This window comes from Orussus abietinus, unplaced genomic scaffold, assembly GCF_000612105.2.
Source record: "Orussus abietinus isolate OABI.00-Male unplaced genomic scaffold, Oabi_2.0 scaffold43, whole genome shotgun sequence".
NCBI classification, from domain to species: Eukaryota; Metazoa; Arthropoda; class Insecta; order Hymenoptera; family Orussidae; genus Orussus; species Orussus abietinus.
In genome coordinates, this window is record NW_019394351.1 from 346262 (window position 1) to 361509 (window position 15248).

General features: G+C 44.3%; 3 protein-coding genes across 6 annotated transcripts in view; 2 read left to right on the forward strand and 1 right to left on the reverse strand.

Moving 5' to 3' along the window:
* The first annotated feature begins 182 nt into the window (after positions 1-182).
* LOC105703671 (probable 28S ribosomal protein S26, mitochondrial) lies at positions 183-1795 on the forward strand. Its single transcript, XM_012432216.2, has 3 exons — positions 183-446; positions 528-789; positions 872-1795. Exons 2-3 carry the CDS (start codon positions 557-559, stop codon positions 1302-1304), a joined length of 666 nt encoding a protein of 221 aa, XP_012287639.1. The 5' UTR covers positions 183-446; positions 528-556; the 3' UTR covers positions 1305-1795.
* LOC105703668 (mothers against decapentaplegic homolog 4) lies at positions 1523-11503 on the reverse strand. 4 transcript variants are annotated; one of them, XM_012432208.2, is made up of 12 exons: positions 11124-11503; positions 10818-11022; positions 10237-10385; positions 9837-10116; positions 8994-9257; positions 8433-8570; positions 7923-8111; positions 7667-7849; positions 7304-7558; positions 6897-7178; positions 6539-6669; positions 1523-6284 (listed from the first exon to the last, which is right to left on the reverse strand). In XM_012432208.2, the coding sequence occupies exons 2-12, from the start codon at positions 10882-10884 to the stop codon at positions 6204-6206; spliced, it is 2019 nt and encodes a 672-aa protein (XP_012287631.1). In that variant the 5' UTR covers positions 10885-11022; positions 11124-11503; the 3' UTR covers positions 1523-6203. The 4 variants fall into 4 exon arrangements, with proteins under 4 accessions (XP_012287631.1, XP_012287630.1, XP_023287692.1 ...); XM_012432207.2 differs by having other exon boundaries at positions 7667-7846; positions 8994-9272; positions 11124-11502; XM_023431924.1 differs by having other exon boundaries at positions 8994-9272; positions 11124-11502.
* A 330-nt stretch (positions 11504-11833) lies between these two features.
* LOC105703670 (C-terminal-binding protein) overlaps positions 11834-15248 on the forward strand; it is a 32283-nt gene continuing 28868 nt past the window's right edge. The window contains exon 1 of the mRNA XM_012432212.2: positions 11834-12298. The gene's annotated coding sequence lies outside the window, so the exon portion shown is untranslated. The remainder of the gene's footprint in view (positions 12299-15248) is intronic.

The following is a 15248-nucleotide window of genomic DNA, read 5'->3' on the forward strand; positions in this document are numbered from 1 at the left end:
AAGGGTCGTTCTATATGTATGTATACGTATATATACATAAAATTTCATTTTAATGAAAAGATATGTACTGTTTTTGCAAATTTTAATTGTACTTTGATCGTCGGATGGCAACGCGAATATGTAGTATTGTAATAGTTGATTGAACTTTCCCCAGAGGGCAGCACACATTTATGGACACTCAAAGAATGAACGATTCGGACTTCTCGGAGTGTTTCTAGTTTATGGCTAAAAGTTGAGAAAAAGTTCCCGAGCTTCGTAGAACTATTCTCGACTTTTTGGGGGATTATTTAACGTTTTCAATAAAACGCATGTCCGTTATTCGCCCTGGAGTTAAAAGGAACTTCTTAAGGTCTGGTATTTAATGAACGTCTCAAGTCTTCGCGTGAATTCATAACCTTTCTATATACCGGTTGGATTCAAAAGTCAGATTAATGATACATTGGAGGGTAAGTCTCATGTATTGTTGAGTTATAATAACTTACATCAATTTTAGAAAACTTATCTAATCAGGTTTAACTTGCTTTTAGTGCCCTCGACATTAACTGCGATACGAAGAATGAGGCTAATCGGCACAAATTCACTGACAGTTAATAATGTAGTCGTACCGCTATGCTTTGGACCTAATGCAGTCTCTGGTCAATTTGTTCGCTGGAAGCGGAAACCTATCTGGCTGCCGACAGCAAAAACGAAGTTATTTCGGGTACCTAAACGACCAAAGATACCTATAGAAGAGATGGAGGAGCTAAAACGCCTGAACAATAACTACAAAACATATATGAACTCCTTGAGGTATAGTCGAAGTCTCAATAAAATCATAATCTAATCTCGTTGAAAATTACTAACTAAATCGTATTCCTGTTTTTATTTCCAGCAAGTTCTTTAAGAAATTTGCCATCGACAATAGAGTGGAACTCAACGTCGAGGAGTTGGAAAGAGTCGAGAAGTTGGATTTCGAAAGGTGCTTCAAAATGAATGAAGAGTGGAACAAAAACATCGCCAACAACCGAGAGAAACGTCTACTTGCCGTGGAGGCAGCGTTGAAGGAACGGGTATTACAGAAAATAATAATGGCAGAGAAGGAAGCCGAAGAACAAAGGAAGCTCGTCGACGAACGCATTAGGAAAGAAAAGGAGATAGCTCATACATTTATCACTGAGAAGAACATTGACGCAGCGATTGAAAATATTCTGGAAAACGTTGTGGATTATAACGTAGCTATAGACGCCGATGGAAATCGTTACGAGGGCAAATACGAGCCACCTGCTAAAGCCCCTTCCAGATCTAGGATACAAATTCGCCAGTGAAAATATTCGTCAACATTCAAATCATTAAATGACTGCAAAGTATGAACAGTTACAAAATTATCTTCGATCCATAATATGACAATTTCAACTAATTATGTATTTTGGTTTGCATTTTAAAGCCTTAAGTGAATATCTGTGGTATTATCAAAAAATGTTGCACCAAATATCGATTCATTTTAATTAGTGTTGTTTACCATGCTGCATTGTAAACACTTTAATTTGTGAAATATGTTTATTGAAAATGATCATGTATAATATATCGTAGTATATTCCTATAGTACAATAACGAAACTTTCAGACATATCGCACGATCTCAATGACTGCGTAATTGCTACTGCGACGTTACGGTGCACTGTTGCAGCTGACTTCGGTGACAATTCTTACGGTCTGTCACAAAAGACTGCCACAGACATTATTTAAGATGAACCGAGTCTTGATGGAATCGAACGATCATGTATCAGTCGAAAGTACAGAAGTGCTAGATATCGTAATCCTATTGCAACGATATTTATTGTAGCTCGTGGGACATACATATCTAAAATCCAAAAACAAGTCTTTGAGTCTCAAGAACGGAACATAACGGCGAAACCTTATACGACTGGGACTTTGTGCTACTTTCACGTAACTAATGTGTTTTACAATGCATATGATGCTCGATGATTGAAATCATACCACAATTGGCAGGAAATATGAATCGATCCTTCACAATGGACAGTGTACTTCCAAGTGAACGTAACTCCACCTTACATCGATCATGTCATCGTAGGACATATCGATTAGAAGTGAATCTCGCAACACTCATCCTTGCTAATTTTGACCGCCAACTAATTTAATGGAGCTCATACCTATCGACAGCGATAAAAATATCCATTTCTTTCCTGTATCGGTTTAAAATATGAATACTTTCAACAGCGTCAATAGTTACGAGCCCCCTTAACGAGACATTTTAAATGTCGCCAATTAATAACATTAACAAAAATTGGTATCAGTGACATGTGAGTGACATATGTGCAATATTATGGGTATGACGAGATATATACGAGTTCGAAGGTGAATCTATGTTGTTCGCATGGTGAAAAACGGGGGGAAACAAAAACAGGCTTCGCCATATAACGTAACGATCGCAACTTAGGTCTATTTTGGCCGATCCAATTCACCTTTCCTTTCATAATTTCTCAAAGGAAGCTCATTATGGACCATTGACGCCATTTAAGGTTACTCACTCGTTCCCTGTAGATTAAAACCTCCCCTTGAACCTGCCAATTCATATTAAAAAAACCTTTTATAATTCTACCTAATATAATAAAAAACTCTTAAGTGGTTTAAAAATCATTTCGAAGCACCGAAAGGATAAACTGGACCGAACAAAGTAATTTACGATCGACGTCAGGGAAGCAGTGACGGAGAGACACAATGTCTCCGCTGCGAAGCTCCATGTGAATCTCACTCTCTTGAACGAAGGGAAATTACCAGCAGTCTCTATTATATTCGATATAACACGGGCGTTCATTAAAGTACGATTAACTGTCTTCTAAACGTTAACATAAATTACATGAGTCGTTCCATGGTGTTAACATAAATTACATAGGTACATACTTAAATAACGTTAATATATATACCTATCAGTTACAGTATCTCAGACGCGGTATATGGGACTATTGCACTTTGACGTCGGTTTTTTCACGTTACTACTACTGATTTTGAAGGAATAACGTGGAACGAAGAAACAGAGAGAGAGATGGTTGTGTATCAGAGGAAGAGATCGTAGCTGTATAAAAGTATGCACTTGGCGCGAGACTCTACCGCGTCTCTTAATCGGCGTTTACACAGTCGCACGTGATTTAACTCGCCGGTTAGTCCTGCCACGAGGTATGTACATTCAGTGTAAAAAAATCGAGGTAAGTCGCCACGAAACGACGTACACATTGATTTGGCCTGTATCGATGTATAAAAATTGATTCGACGTATCTCTTTCCCTAGCATCTTTTAATCTTCTTCATCATTTTTTTTCGCATTTTATCTTCACTCTCCTTTGGAGGTTATCGCAGCCTATAGTTCACCGTGCCAGGATTGGTGTCAGCGAACATACCCCGAAGCTTCATCGATAAAAATATAGGATTTGTAAAAAAGACTCTAAGCCCTATCTCCGTATGTATTGTATATTATAGTACATACATACATACGCGTATGTAAAAGATGGCACGTACGCCTGTAACATACGACCCGACATCAAGTATGCTTAGGACTCTCATTTTTTTTCTCAATTTCTCTCTCTTTTAACTTTTTCAAAATGAAGCACACGTCCTGCCTGGTCGCATCGGCGTAATATTATTGTAAGTGTCGTGTATCGTTAACGTAAATAAACAAAAAAATCCTTACGACAGATTTCTCCTGCCTTCGCTATAATGAGTTTTGGTACTACCGGTATTCCCCGCTATTTATATTTCATGGAAAATCGCTCATTTACACCTTAGACAGAATTTTGGAAAGACATCACATCGGGCCAAGACTAATCCACGCTTGCCTGGAAATTAATTGCACTTTGTTCGACCACCTAAACCCGTAACTCTCGAGTCTCTTTACTTTAAGAGGTCATTCTACTTTACATGTGAAAAAAAATGAAACTATTTTTATAGATTTTTATGGATTTTTATCTCAGTAAATACGCCATTTAATGAAACCTCTCTTTGGTAATTATCAAGCTGCTCTTAAATAATAATAAAAAAAAAGTTTAATGATAATTTGCAACAAAAATTTATTGTTACTTTATAGTATTAATCCGGCGCCTCAAAAAAGAGGTATGAGAGGTATCTTTGAACATTGAAATAGAAAAGTTATTGATTTTTCTTTTTAAGGTTATAAAGAAGAACGACCCCTAACCTCCGAGTTCTCTCAAGTATAAAACATTTAAAAACCCCTTTAAAATTATTCTCCATCTGGTGACAAGCGATCTTCCATGTAACGGTTCCCAATCTAACTTGGACTAAGTAATATTTCATCGCGACGGTAACTCAGTTGTCACGCGGTACACATTAACACCTCGCAACATGCAGCTAAATAAACTCTAATCGAGTACAACAAAGCAAAAATTCGAAATATATATACGCAGTGCGTGTCAATCACGTAAGAACAAGCGACAAAACAATTCTTTATCTACAGATGAATGGTGCTCGCCTCTCCTTCGCTTCGAGTGTACTGCGCATGCTCGAGTGTGTACGAGTATAAAAAATTTGGTCAGCTCCAGTACTAGTTAATCACGTTATCAAATATAATGTATTATATGAACATTTTGTACGAGCGCGTAATAACAAAATAGTCGATAAACAGTAAACCCCTGGCTGGTATCCTGCTCGAGTGCATCGATCGATATTATTTATGCAACGGCATGGTAAAACTGTCATTGACTGACAGCGAATTTATTGGTTAACAGGTCGAGCGGAAGACCAGCCCAGAAATTGCTTTTAACAAATGTCCCGTAATAATAGTGAAATTGGAGGCATGACAGTTCGACTTGAGCGTTGCGAAACGTAACTAATTATCGTTTATAACGAAACAAATATGAATTCCAGATACCCGATGCTTTCGAGATGACATAATCATGGCACTTGAACGATCGATCGTTTATGAAACTTTTCATCGAAGTGGATCTACCGAATCGTTTGAAGTCTTACGTGAATGTGCAGGCTCTAAAAAAGGTCTTGACTCGTTGAATCTTCCGAATAAAAAAAAATTAAAAAGCATTTATTAATGAATTTTTAATAATTAAATTTCATCGAGACCTTACGTCTTCTATATGTAAGATTTCAAACGAATCGGAGGTTAGGAAGAAAGTTTCATAAACGTGATCTATTAGACGTCACTTTTATAAATCACCTTAAAGACAGCACTGCGCGCCCGCAATCGTTTCTTACCGGTGTAATAAGTGTCACCGTTCGGTACAAGCAAGGAGCGGCGGACCCACGGAGTAATAAGATACTTTTCATCTACTATAAGCTATTGTTCACGAGTCTAACGTTGAAAGGAAAGCTATCAATGGTTTCGAGTCGCGCGTTTCGGGCCGCGCACATGTCCATGCGCGCCAGAGGCTTCGACAGGAAAAAACAGCTCTCGTCACCTCTGCATCGCAGAGACGATCAACAAGAGATGCCACTTCCTGGCAATTTTTTTCGTACCTGTAGCACGGCACCCAAACTAAGGACAAACTCAGCACAACAACGTGTGTATCACTATCATCCGACATTGGTGCTTTTGTACAATGACGGTAGCCCAGAGCCACGAAGCAAGTGCTCCTTCGCACTGACATCACCTGCTTGAAAGTCCGCACGAATTGAAACGCATCCCCAAGAAAAGCGTTCCAACCCACGCAATATACATATAATATGTATAATATACACATTACATAATATATATATAATATATATATTGTACATATGTCAAGCATTCCTCACAGACTGAATTATTCCCTTACGGAGCATTTGACTTCACATAAAACTGTCCTTCGAGAAATCCTACGATGGCCAAAATTCAAACGCTCTGTATAAGAATAACCCAAATCATGCGGAAGTGTCTTCTGAGTGTTCTCTGAATGACACTACGGAGAGATTGTTTCGTAAGATCTTGTCGAATGGAATACTGCACCGTAGGTTCACATCATCGGTGGAGGTATTCGATTCGCACTTGGCGCGGAGCTCTTCCTCGGCGACCCCGTCTCTATCATAGCCTCTAAGCGTCGTGGTAACGCGTAACATACTCTTTTAACATTTTCCACGCTCGTAGAGTACAAACGTACATGGATTTGGTTCACCCTCAGGTTGTGCATTCGCGCCATGGCGCAGGCCAGGATCCCGTCGGTTCCCCATTACCCTTGACTTGTCATCTTTGTCTTTATTAGCTGCTCTACTATTCGATACCCCGAGGCCCGTCTATGGGCATCGTGTGCAGGACCTCGTCCAGGAGTTGAAGGGCCCGATGGAGGTGCACCTGGTGACGAAAGAATTATTTTAATCTGGAAATTCGATAGAGTTTCGCGCCAAATCATATACGTCTACATCGTCTTATTTACGTGAACACCACCAAGGACTTTACACTAAACTTCAATACTTCAACCACATAAATATTTATAACTCAGTTGAGAGAATTTATAATGAACTTATACTTAACATTTTATAATTTTTGCCCTTTTTACTAATTTCAATATCGACACCGTATTAATAATTAAATTTCAGGATCTATACCTCGATCCAGCACGGAGTCTCCTTTATGCTCTGCCTGGGGTAATCGGGTCCCCAGCCTTTGACAAAACTCAGCCGAAGGATGCAGAGTCGACGAAGATCATCCACCCCGATGCCAGCTGCTGCACTGAGACCTGATGACAAATACACCGCACGATTAGATTAATTTACTTGTTAAAAGACTTCGAAAATGGTAGTGGTAGTTTTCTCGATACAAAAATGTTTGGGGCAAAAAATAGTGTCTTGTGCGCTTCTACGCTAAAACTATGCTATATACTATACTATATATGGTAACACAAGGTCTCGGAGAAGAAATTTCTGCGGGGGTCTTTATGTCGTTAGTGATGTTGTAAGGACGAACTTTTAGTGATCGGTGCACCGTGCGTCAGATGACCAGCAACTGCAGCGGCCTGAGCCGCAGCCGCAGCCTGCGCGGTTGCGGCCTGTCCTCTCATCTGTTTGTGACATTGGCGCAAATCGAAGACTTTGATGTAGGCCGAAGGATAGATCTTGTGGACGGCGTCGCCAGGAGCCCGGCCAGCCTCCCGGTCCAGATAATAAGACTGGACGAAGACGCTGTGTTCGCTCTGACATCTAAGCCAGACATCACCCTCACCCCTGAGATCCAGAACAACCCCTTTTCCTGGAGTCAATAACCATCAGTATCATGACTTGTCACCCGATAAACAATTGTACACACCCTTGTATTACCTAGCGTAATTTTACGTAAATACACGCATCATGGAAAAATAAGATTACAATCCTCACCTATATGCAAACGCGCCCGTTCGCTCTGTTCCGTTCTGTGGACATTGCTAAGAGCCCCGAGACAAAATCGATTTCCACCACTTGGATCAACGTAGCCATCCACGGTGACTGTGGGACACCCACTGCTGACTTTGAACGTCTCTCCAACCTGAGTATCCAACTCGAAGTAGCCTACGGAGCACCAGTACTCCGGAGCAGGCTGAGTCGACAGCAGCCCACCTATGCTGCCCCCTACGTCACCACCATGGCCTCCCCCTAAAGGTATGCGAATTGTTAATAAAAAATGATTTCCAAAAGAAGTATCACCCAAATTAGTTAACAAATGACATTTCTTTCCAATGGAAGTGTTAACAACAAACTTACAATAAGAAGTTGTGTGGAGATGTCTATGGTCGGGTGGTTGCATACTCTGAGTGTACGTAAGAGTGTTCGCTCCTGTCCATTGTGGTGCTCCGGTGTTGTAAGGGTTAGCAGCCGAAGCAACTGTGAACCCATTCTGATGGTGCAAATGAACTGGAGATACGGGTGAAGATTGGCTGCCACCTGCTTTTCCCAAATCGAAATCTCGTTAGTAAAATTCAGAGGTTACGAAGAAAGTGGATAATTATCAGAGACATACCAAGAGAAGCTGCTAAAGCATCTACACTTGTCGGTGGTTGGTTAAGCTCTTGAGGTGGCGTGGCAGTACCATAAAAGGGCTCCGTAGTCTGTCCCTGAGTGGGACTCAAGATCTGCCCTCCGCTGCCACCAGCTGGATTTAGAGACTGTTGCTGGTTGTTTACAGCATGACTCATTGGATGAACAACTGCTGCAGTAATTAGTAATCGTTCGTGTGACATACGCTGCATATGGGTATTATTATTACGGTACAATTCTATATTACAGAGCAAAGAAGATATTTGAAGTATGAATCAAAAGGAGATAAATAAAATATGGATGGATGATCCACATTATGCAGATACAATCGATGCAGACATGTAACTAGGATGCAATTAATTTGCAATGGTCCAATGCATCCAGATCTTCTTCGCTCTTTACTTTTCTATTTTATCACGCATACGTTACAAATACGGGAGAACTATGGAATGAGAAAATCTAGACTAAAGACTTCGTAACTATTGGTACGTACGATGGTGCATGTTACGCGACGAAGGATGATGAGGCGTAGGGATCCACGTCTGCCGGGGACAATTACTATCTTCCAGTTTGCCATGAGGATTTCCACTATTCCCGCCCCCACCCCCGCCAAACATACCCTCGCCACTGGCTGTACGAGACAACATAAACCGAAAAGAAAGAACGAAGCGTGAACGAAACTGAAACGAAACTTGCAACTGAGGAAAGGAGTAGCGAAGAATAACAAGCGGAATAAATCCATTGATTCTCTGTCGCAGGCAAAAAGTTCTTCGACAAATGAATCAACGTAAGAGCTACTTAATTAACCAGTAATTGCGTATTCATGATCAGAGAATAAGGTTATGAAAACCATAACCTCGCTTTCATTGTTTATGTAATTTATGATGGTGGAATCTGACCTTTTTAAATATTTAATATAATAGAAATCGTGGTCTCAAATTCTTCGCCATGACAGATCTAGCAGAAAAGCTTCTAAAATCCTTCGTGCAGAATAAATACTATTTGTAGTAGTTTTTTTGGAAAAGTGGTTATATGTATTTTCAGAAAGTCTTACTCGGATTGGGTGGCCCTAGGCCAGGCATGAATGCTTGTTGTTGTGGTTGTGGATTATTTGCAGCTGGTGGTGGTGGCGGAGGGTGATGTTGAATCGTTTGATTCATCTCTCCATCGACGTCCATTCCTGTTCCCGGTCCCACTACACCAACACTTACAGCTCCCCCAGCTCCAGCTCCTCCACCCCCGACAGTGTATTCATCTTTGACGAGACGTCCACCTGGACCTACTCCGACTCCGGATTGCAAGGTTAATCCGGAAAGGTCTGTAAAGAATGGATCTGTGTGGGGGAAACCAACCCACTCCGTCATACACCAAGCCAAGAATAATGAAATAATTAAGCTAGAGGCGCTAATAATATAATCACACAAGCTTTACGTTAAGCACCAAGGCATACATTACAACAACTAAACATGTAGTTTTATCAAAGCTTTAAATTACTACTATTCTTAATTAAAATTATGCTTAATATTAAAAGGTCTTATGTTCCAATTAAACGTCTATGAAGACGTTATTATTCTCACGATATCAAATAAATTTATACGTTATTTCTAATATTTTTATGTAATTCTGAGCTGCAAAAAATATTGAGATATTAAAGAAAAAAAAATTGATAATACACTTTGTTTCCAAAATGTAATACCATCTCAAATTTTCAATTTACATGAATATCAGTTTTCAAAGTTAATAATCCAATATCCTTGTATGAAAATCAAATCTGTATCTAACTATTGTTATTTCTTAGACTCTAAATAAAGTTTCATTGTTTATGCACAGTTATTATATACAAGATAGTGCTTAAATAAAGGGTGGGAATGGAAATTATTAGCAACACGTAACATACCTATGCCAGGTGATACGACTCGCTCGTAGTGGTATGGATTAACGCATACCGAGTCACACTTGAGATCAAATGCAAATTGGCAGTATTTGACATGCTTGAGTTCATTCTTGTGCAGATCCGGCCATCGCCAGATCCTGGCATATATGACGTGAGGAAAACCTTTCCTCCCAGCAACCTGGAGCCTCCCATCAAGTGTCCGCTGTATTGTAACACATTTACTAGGATGTGCACCATTTGTTGTGATGGCCGTTATTAAACTGTCCAATTCGTCACGTTTTTCCTGCACCAAAAATATCACATTAAAACCTGTATCGCTAAGGAAATTGCAATTAAAGCAAATTAACATGCCGTAGACAGAAAGTTCAGTATGGGGCAGGGATCGTTAATAGACTCTAAATACCTTCAGTTTTTTAACCAAAGACTCGATAGCACGTTTGCTGAATCCTTCGCTCTCTCCACCCTGTCTGTGACACATTAATGAATGAACTATGCTCAGGCAAGCATCAGCACTGGTCGGTGCGCTGGGTGCAATCCCTGTCATCTCTCTCACTGCAAATGGAAGCAAATCCAATTACCTAATACATTCCATCGAATATAGAATCACCTTTATCAATTATGTACTTATAGCGGCAAGCTAAAATTCTGTTACGCCTTAACCTCAGGACAACAAATGGAATAAATATTTTAAAGCTTGATAGAGCAGCCATGTCAGTCGATTAGACATAGATTATTTAACTATCATAGAAGCAAGATAAGGACTGAAATCAGCCCCTGTGCAGAAAATGTAACCTGAAGGAAGAAACTCCAATACAACTTATGATCATTTGGCTCTTATAAGACTTAGGACAAAACTTTAAGGCACAGACATCTTGGAAGCCTTTGCGGTTAAAAATCTATCGTCGATCAAAATCTTGGGCTTTCGGCAAAAGACAAGAGCAAGGGTCACGGCCTTGCGATGCTTTTCATAGATTATTTACTTACATTCAGTACTAGGCTGCATCGGGGGCGAGGGATAGAGGTGACCTCCCCCGCCCGCCAGTCCAACCATCTCGGTGAAAGCCGTGGCGGCAGCTATTGTGCTCTTGCAAAGAATCCTGGCCTACCCTCGCCTCGAGCCCCGAATCGCTTTGCTCTGCTGTGGCTTATCATCTAGCACTGGCACCCTCTCATCCGTCGCAACACCGAGCTACGATATCGAAGCAAATTATAAAACTGGTAAAACTCACTGCGAGACAGTTCCGATCACTTGCAGAATATAAATGTGAGCCCGATGGCAAAATTTCGTACCTTTTAAACGGGGATTTCAGGCAGTGGAGAGTGATAATTTGGAGCTGCAAAACCTTGGCATTTCCATGTACTTGCCAGTTCTATCAGCGATTCGGTCGCCCTCCGTTATCTCGATCGCTGTCGCGAAATCCGGTGATGGGACGAATATCCGTGAAGAGCGGGCTCCTCTACGAGGCTTCGCCGAGAGATTCGTCGACGGAATTACCAACCTCGGGGGTCCCAGCGTTCTCTCCGCGGAAACAGCCCTCGCACGTCTCGTGGGATCTTCATGGAAAAACAAAGCTCTGCTAGAAAAATTATTCCCTCCTAGTTGCGCCTGAAGTGAGCAGCGCGAATAGCGCCGCAAAACCCGTCAACTGTCAGTTTATCGGAAGAGTTGGAAACTAGTGGCGCGTTTCCATGGTAGGTACTTAGTAAATCCCCCCGCACACCAAGATGGGTTAAGTAAAATACCCTAGGCAATTTACCTAGTTTTTTTACGCTAATAATGTCCGATCGTAATTCCCCTTTGTCCCTCGGCAGTGCACTCTCACGGTTTCCGATTTAATTCCGTCCGCCTTAAGTTCCGTAGGAGCAGCGCAAGATGGCGGTGTCTCGTCGCTCGCCGCCGCTCGCGATCGCTCGGGCCGACTCGGGCCAGTCCGGCATCGTTCGGGCGGCGACGGCTCGGCTCGGAGGCGCGCGCGAGTCACTCGGGCGGCCGGGGGCCGCCATTTTCCTCCAGCGAGGGAGAGAGTCGCGAGCGTATAGTGGTGCGGTCATCGGTCATCGTTTTTCGTCGGATCGAGCGGATTTCGGGAGCGCGGGGCGTCGGGCGGGCGCGCGGGAGCGCTCAGGTGTCCCAGGAACGCAGCGGTGCGGCCGGCGGAGCTCCAGCCTGTGCTCGCGGGCCCGAGGGAGCGAGAGAGAGACACCGCGGCGGCGGCGGCGGCGGCGGCGGCCGAGAGCGAGTCTCGACTCGAGCGGACCCAGAGAGACCCTTCGGTCGCCTCTCGACAGAGGCCCCGGCGAGACGGTGGAGAGCCTCCCGGGCGAGCAGCCGCCAGAGGCCGCCTGCGCCCGGTGACACGGCTCGCGCCGCCCGGACGCGGGCGCCACCGGGGAACGGGGGCGCATCCGCCGCCACCAGCACCGTCACCACGGCCAGGGACGACTGCGCGAGTCGCCTCCGACAGGTCAGTCCTTAGATTCGAGATAGCCTAGATTTTTCACCGGGTTCCACCCCCTGGGTCCACCCGGCAAGCGCGTTCTGTCCCCGTCAGAGAGAGCGCGTCCCTCTCGGCGGCGCGCCGCCCGCGGCGTGCGCGCGGTGCATGCGTGCGACACCTACGCGCGCGTCGCCCCCCGCGCCGCCGCGTCGCGCGCCACCGACGTGGCGGGAGACGCCGCGGCGACGCACCTTGCGCGCCCGCAACTTGCCGCTGGAGCCGCCGACCGACTTGCCGTTGGACCCGCCAATCGGAGCCGCGCTTTAATGCCGCGAGGGCGCACTCGCCGCGGACCGGGCTTCCACTCCAGGCTCCGAACCGTTGCGTTGTTTATCGCTCGTGCACTCGGCTTCGACTCGGCGAGCGACGTAAGAGAGTGTCGATATACCGTTGATGCGCGACTTTCGACTGTTACGCCGAGATCGATGGGCGGTCATGGACGTGGGATATGTGCTCCCGATCCTCGAGTTTCATTTTTCGCCGCGTCCGAATTTATTCACGGATTCAATTTCACGGTTCTACCGTCGTACGTCGACATTCGAATTTAAATGTCGATCTAGACACGCAGGGTCGAATCCGAGTATTTATCAATGCGATTCACTGAACCTAGACCCGAAAAATCCGGGATTAATCGGTGCGATAAAAACTTCCTGGAAATTGTTCTCGGTGGGTAAGGATTTTTTTTTTACGAATCGAGGAGGACGGATGTTTCCCAGTTTCGTGTCAGAAATTAAAATACCTGAGAAAGCTTTCTCGGAATAGCCTTATAACATTTCACTTGTTTTCGCGAAGGTCAAGGGAGATCGATCGTTTTCCAAGTATCGGACGTTCGTGCCATTTTGTAAACGGATTATCGACTTGAAGATTCCCGAGACCAGTCTTCTAAATGTGGGAATTCTTTAAAGAACGAAAAAAGACCGATACGTATACGATATATATAAAGAAAATAAAATCGACGTCCATTTAAATATATAAATACATATATTTACGTCATACTACGTCACACACCCTACACGCGCATCCCTTAAAAACCGCGACGCATTAACAGCTTTAAAAATACACATCTTGAATTTTTTTCCTTTCAACCCTAACCTCTGATCACCTTACATTTATTATAAATCTACAGAGAACAAGTACAATAAATTGCATAAGTCTCACTAACGCAAGAGTGATGGCTCGTGACAGAAAATGTATCGGGAAGAGAATCTCTTCCCCTCTCTCTAATTGGTTTGAAAATCCTGGAAACGGTTTCGCCGGCGGGGAGTTCCCCTCCCCTCTCCCCGCGTTCACGCGCTTCCCCCTCCCTCACTCCCCGCGCTCCCCCTTCCTACCCGCGGCTCATTCGAGCGCACGACTCGATGCGAGTCGCAACAGTGTCGCGCGAAAGAAGGCCTCGCGTGGGCCGCGCGTGCTTCGCCGGCCATTAATTGCCGCGAGTGTACGCGCGGCCCGCGTTCTCGGACGCATCTAGAATACCATTCATTCGTCGGTGCTCTCTCCCTTCGTATGACTCTTGCTCCTCCCACTCTCTCTTTCTCGCTCCCTCGGCCGACCATGCGGGTACCTCTCTCTCTCTCTCGCTCCCTTGGCCGAGCATGCGGGTACCTCTTTCTTTCTTTCTTTCTCTCGCTCGGAGCGCCGCGCCGCGCCGCCGATGCCGCGCTACGGTGTGTCCCCGTTTCGCGGAACGCCGCGGCGCGCGGCCCCATGGACGCAGCGTTGTCAGCCGTACTGTTATTCTTGCATTTGTGATGTCATATTAGTACGTGGTAGTATGGCATTTTCGGGACCGTTATGGCACGCGACATTTTACTGTCCATTCGAAACGGAGCGTAGTTTCGTGATGGCAAACCGGAGTCCATGATAAGTGCTCTTATTGCAGGGGAAAAAAAAATACACATTTATCGAATTCAAGTGCCGAACTTTGACGTCAAGTATTCGGTGCTTTTCGCGCGTGCTTTTAAATGCATTTGGCGCGAAATTGGAACTATGGACGAGTTTGGTATTGTTCGTGGGTATTTCTCTTTATATTCTTCGGTTTTTTTCGGGAGGATACGGGTTTTGTTTGTTTCCCATCTCCTTGTTGGGGTTTTTTTTATTTTTTTTTTTTATCGGCGATTCCTAAACCTATATAACCCGCCACGCTCTGGTCGCGTGGAATCGGTAACGACATTAACGGTACCAGACTTACGGAAGCGTGAATTTAATTTTTATCTCTCTTTTTTTCCCCTTTCTCCTTTATCTGGTTTACATAGCATTGGATTGATTTTTGTGTTTTTATTTTTCTTTCTCTTTTTGTTCAGCCACCCCATTTGGTAATAAGTTTTCGTCATTAAGTTGCATCGAACGAAGGGATGTACATAAAGCTGACATGGCCACTTCAGCACAATTCAATGGAATCCGTTGCGAAGTTCATTGCCTTCCTTATTCCCTAAGAGAAACGTTGTATTGAAGTTATTCGTCGGTCTTTCTGTTTATCAATCTCCGGGGGCGATTATTAAGGCGCACCTGGGAGTCTCCACGCGGCGCCTTGGGGGGGGACCCCTAACCTAACCTAACTTTCGTCGACGGGGGAAATTACTTAAAGAGTAGATTGCGGGCTATTCGGCGGCGACTCCATGGAAATCCGGGGGAGAAAGTCAAATCGCTTCCCCGGCCCCCGACGCGCGGCCTGCCTCGGAAAAGTTTTAATTAAAAGGCGCGATCCTCTTCCTTTATCTTCGAGTTTCGGGCTCGGACCGAAGAACGGCGACCCGGGGAAGATGCCTCGTCGTCTCTTCCGGCGAGGGGATCCGATAACGAGGGTCCCCGATCGCCGATCGATCGGTCAGCCGTCGATTCCGCGGAGACTCGCCGCCACCTGCACTCGGCGCGCCCGCCGCCATCTTGTTTTTCCCGATGGCCATCTCGGCCGCCA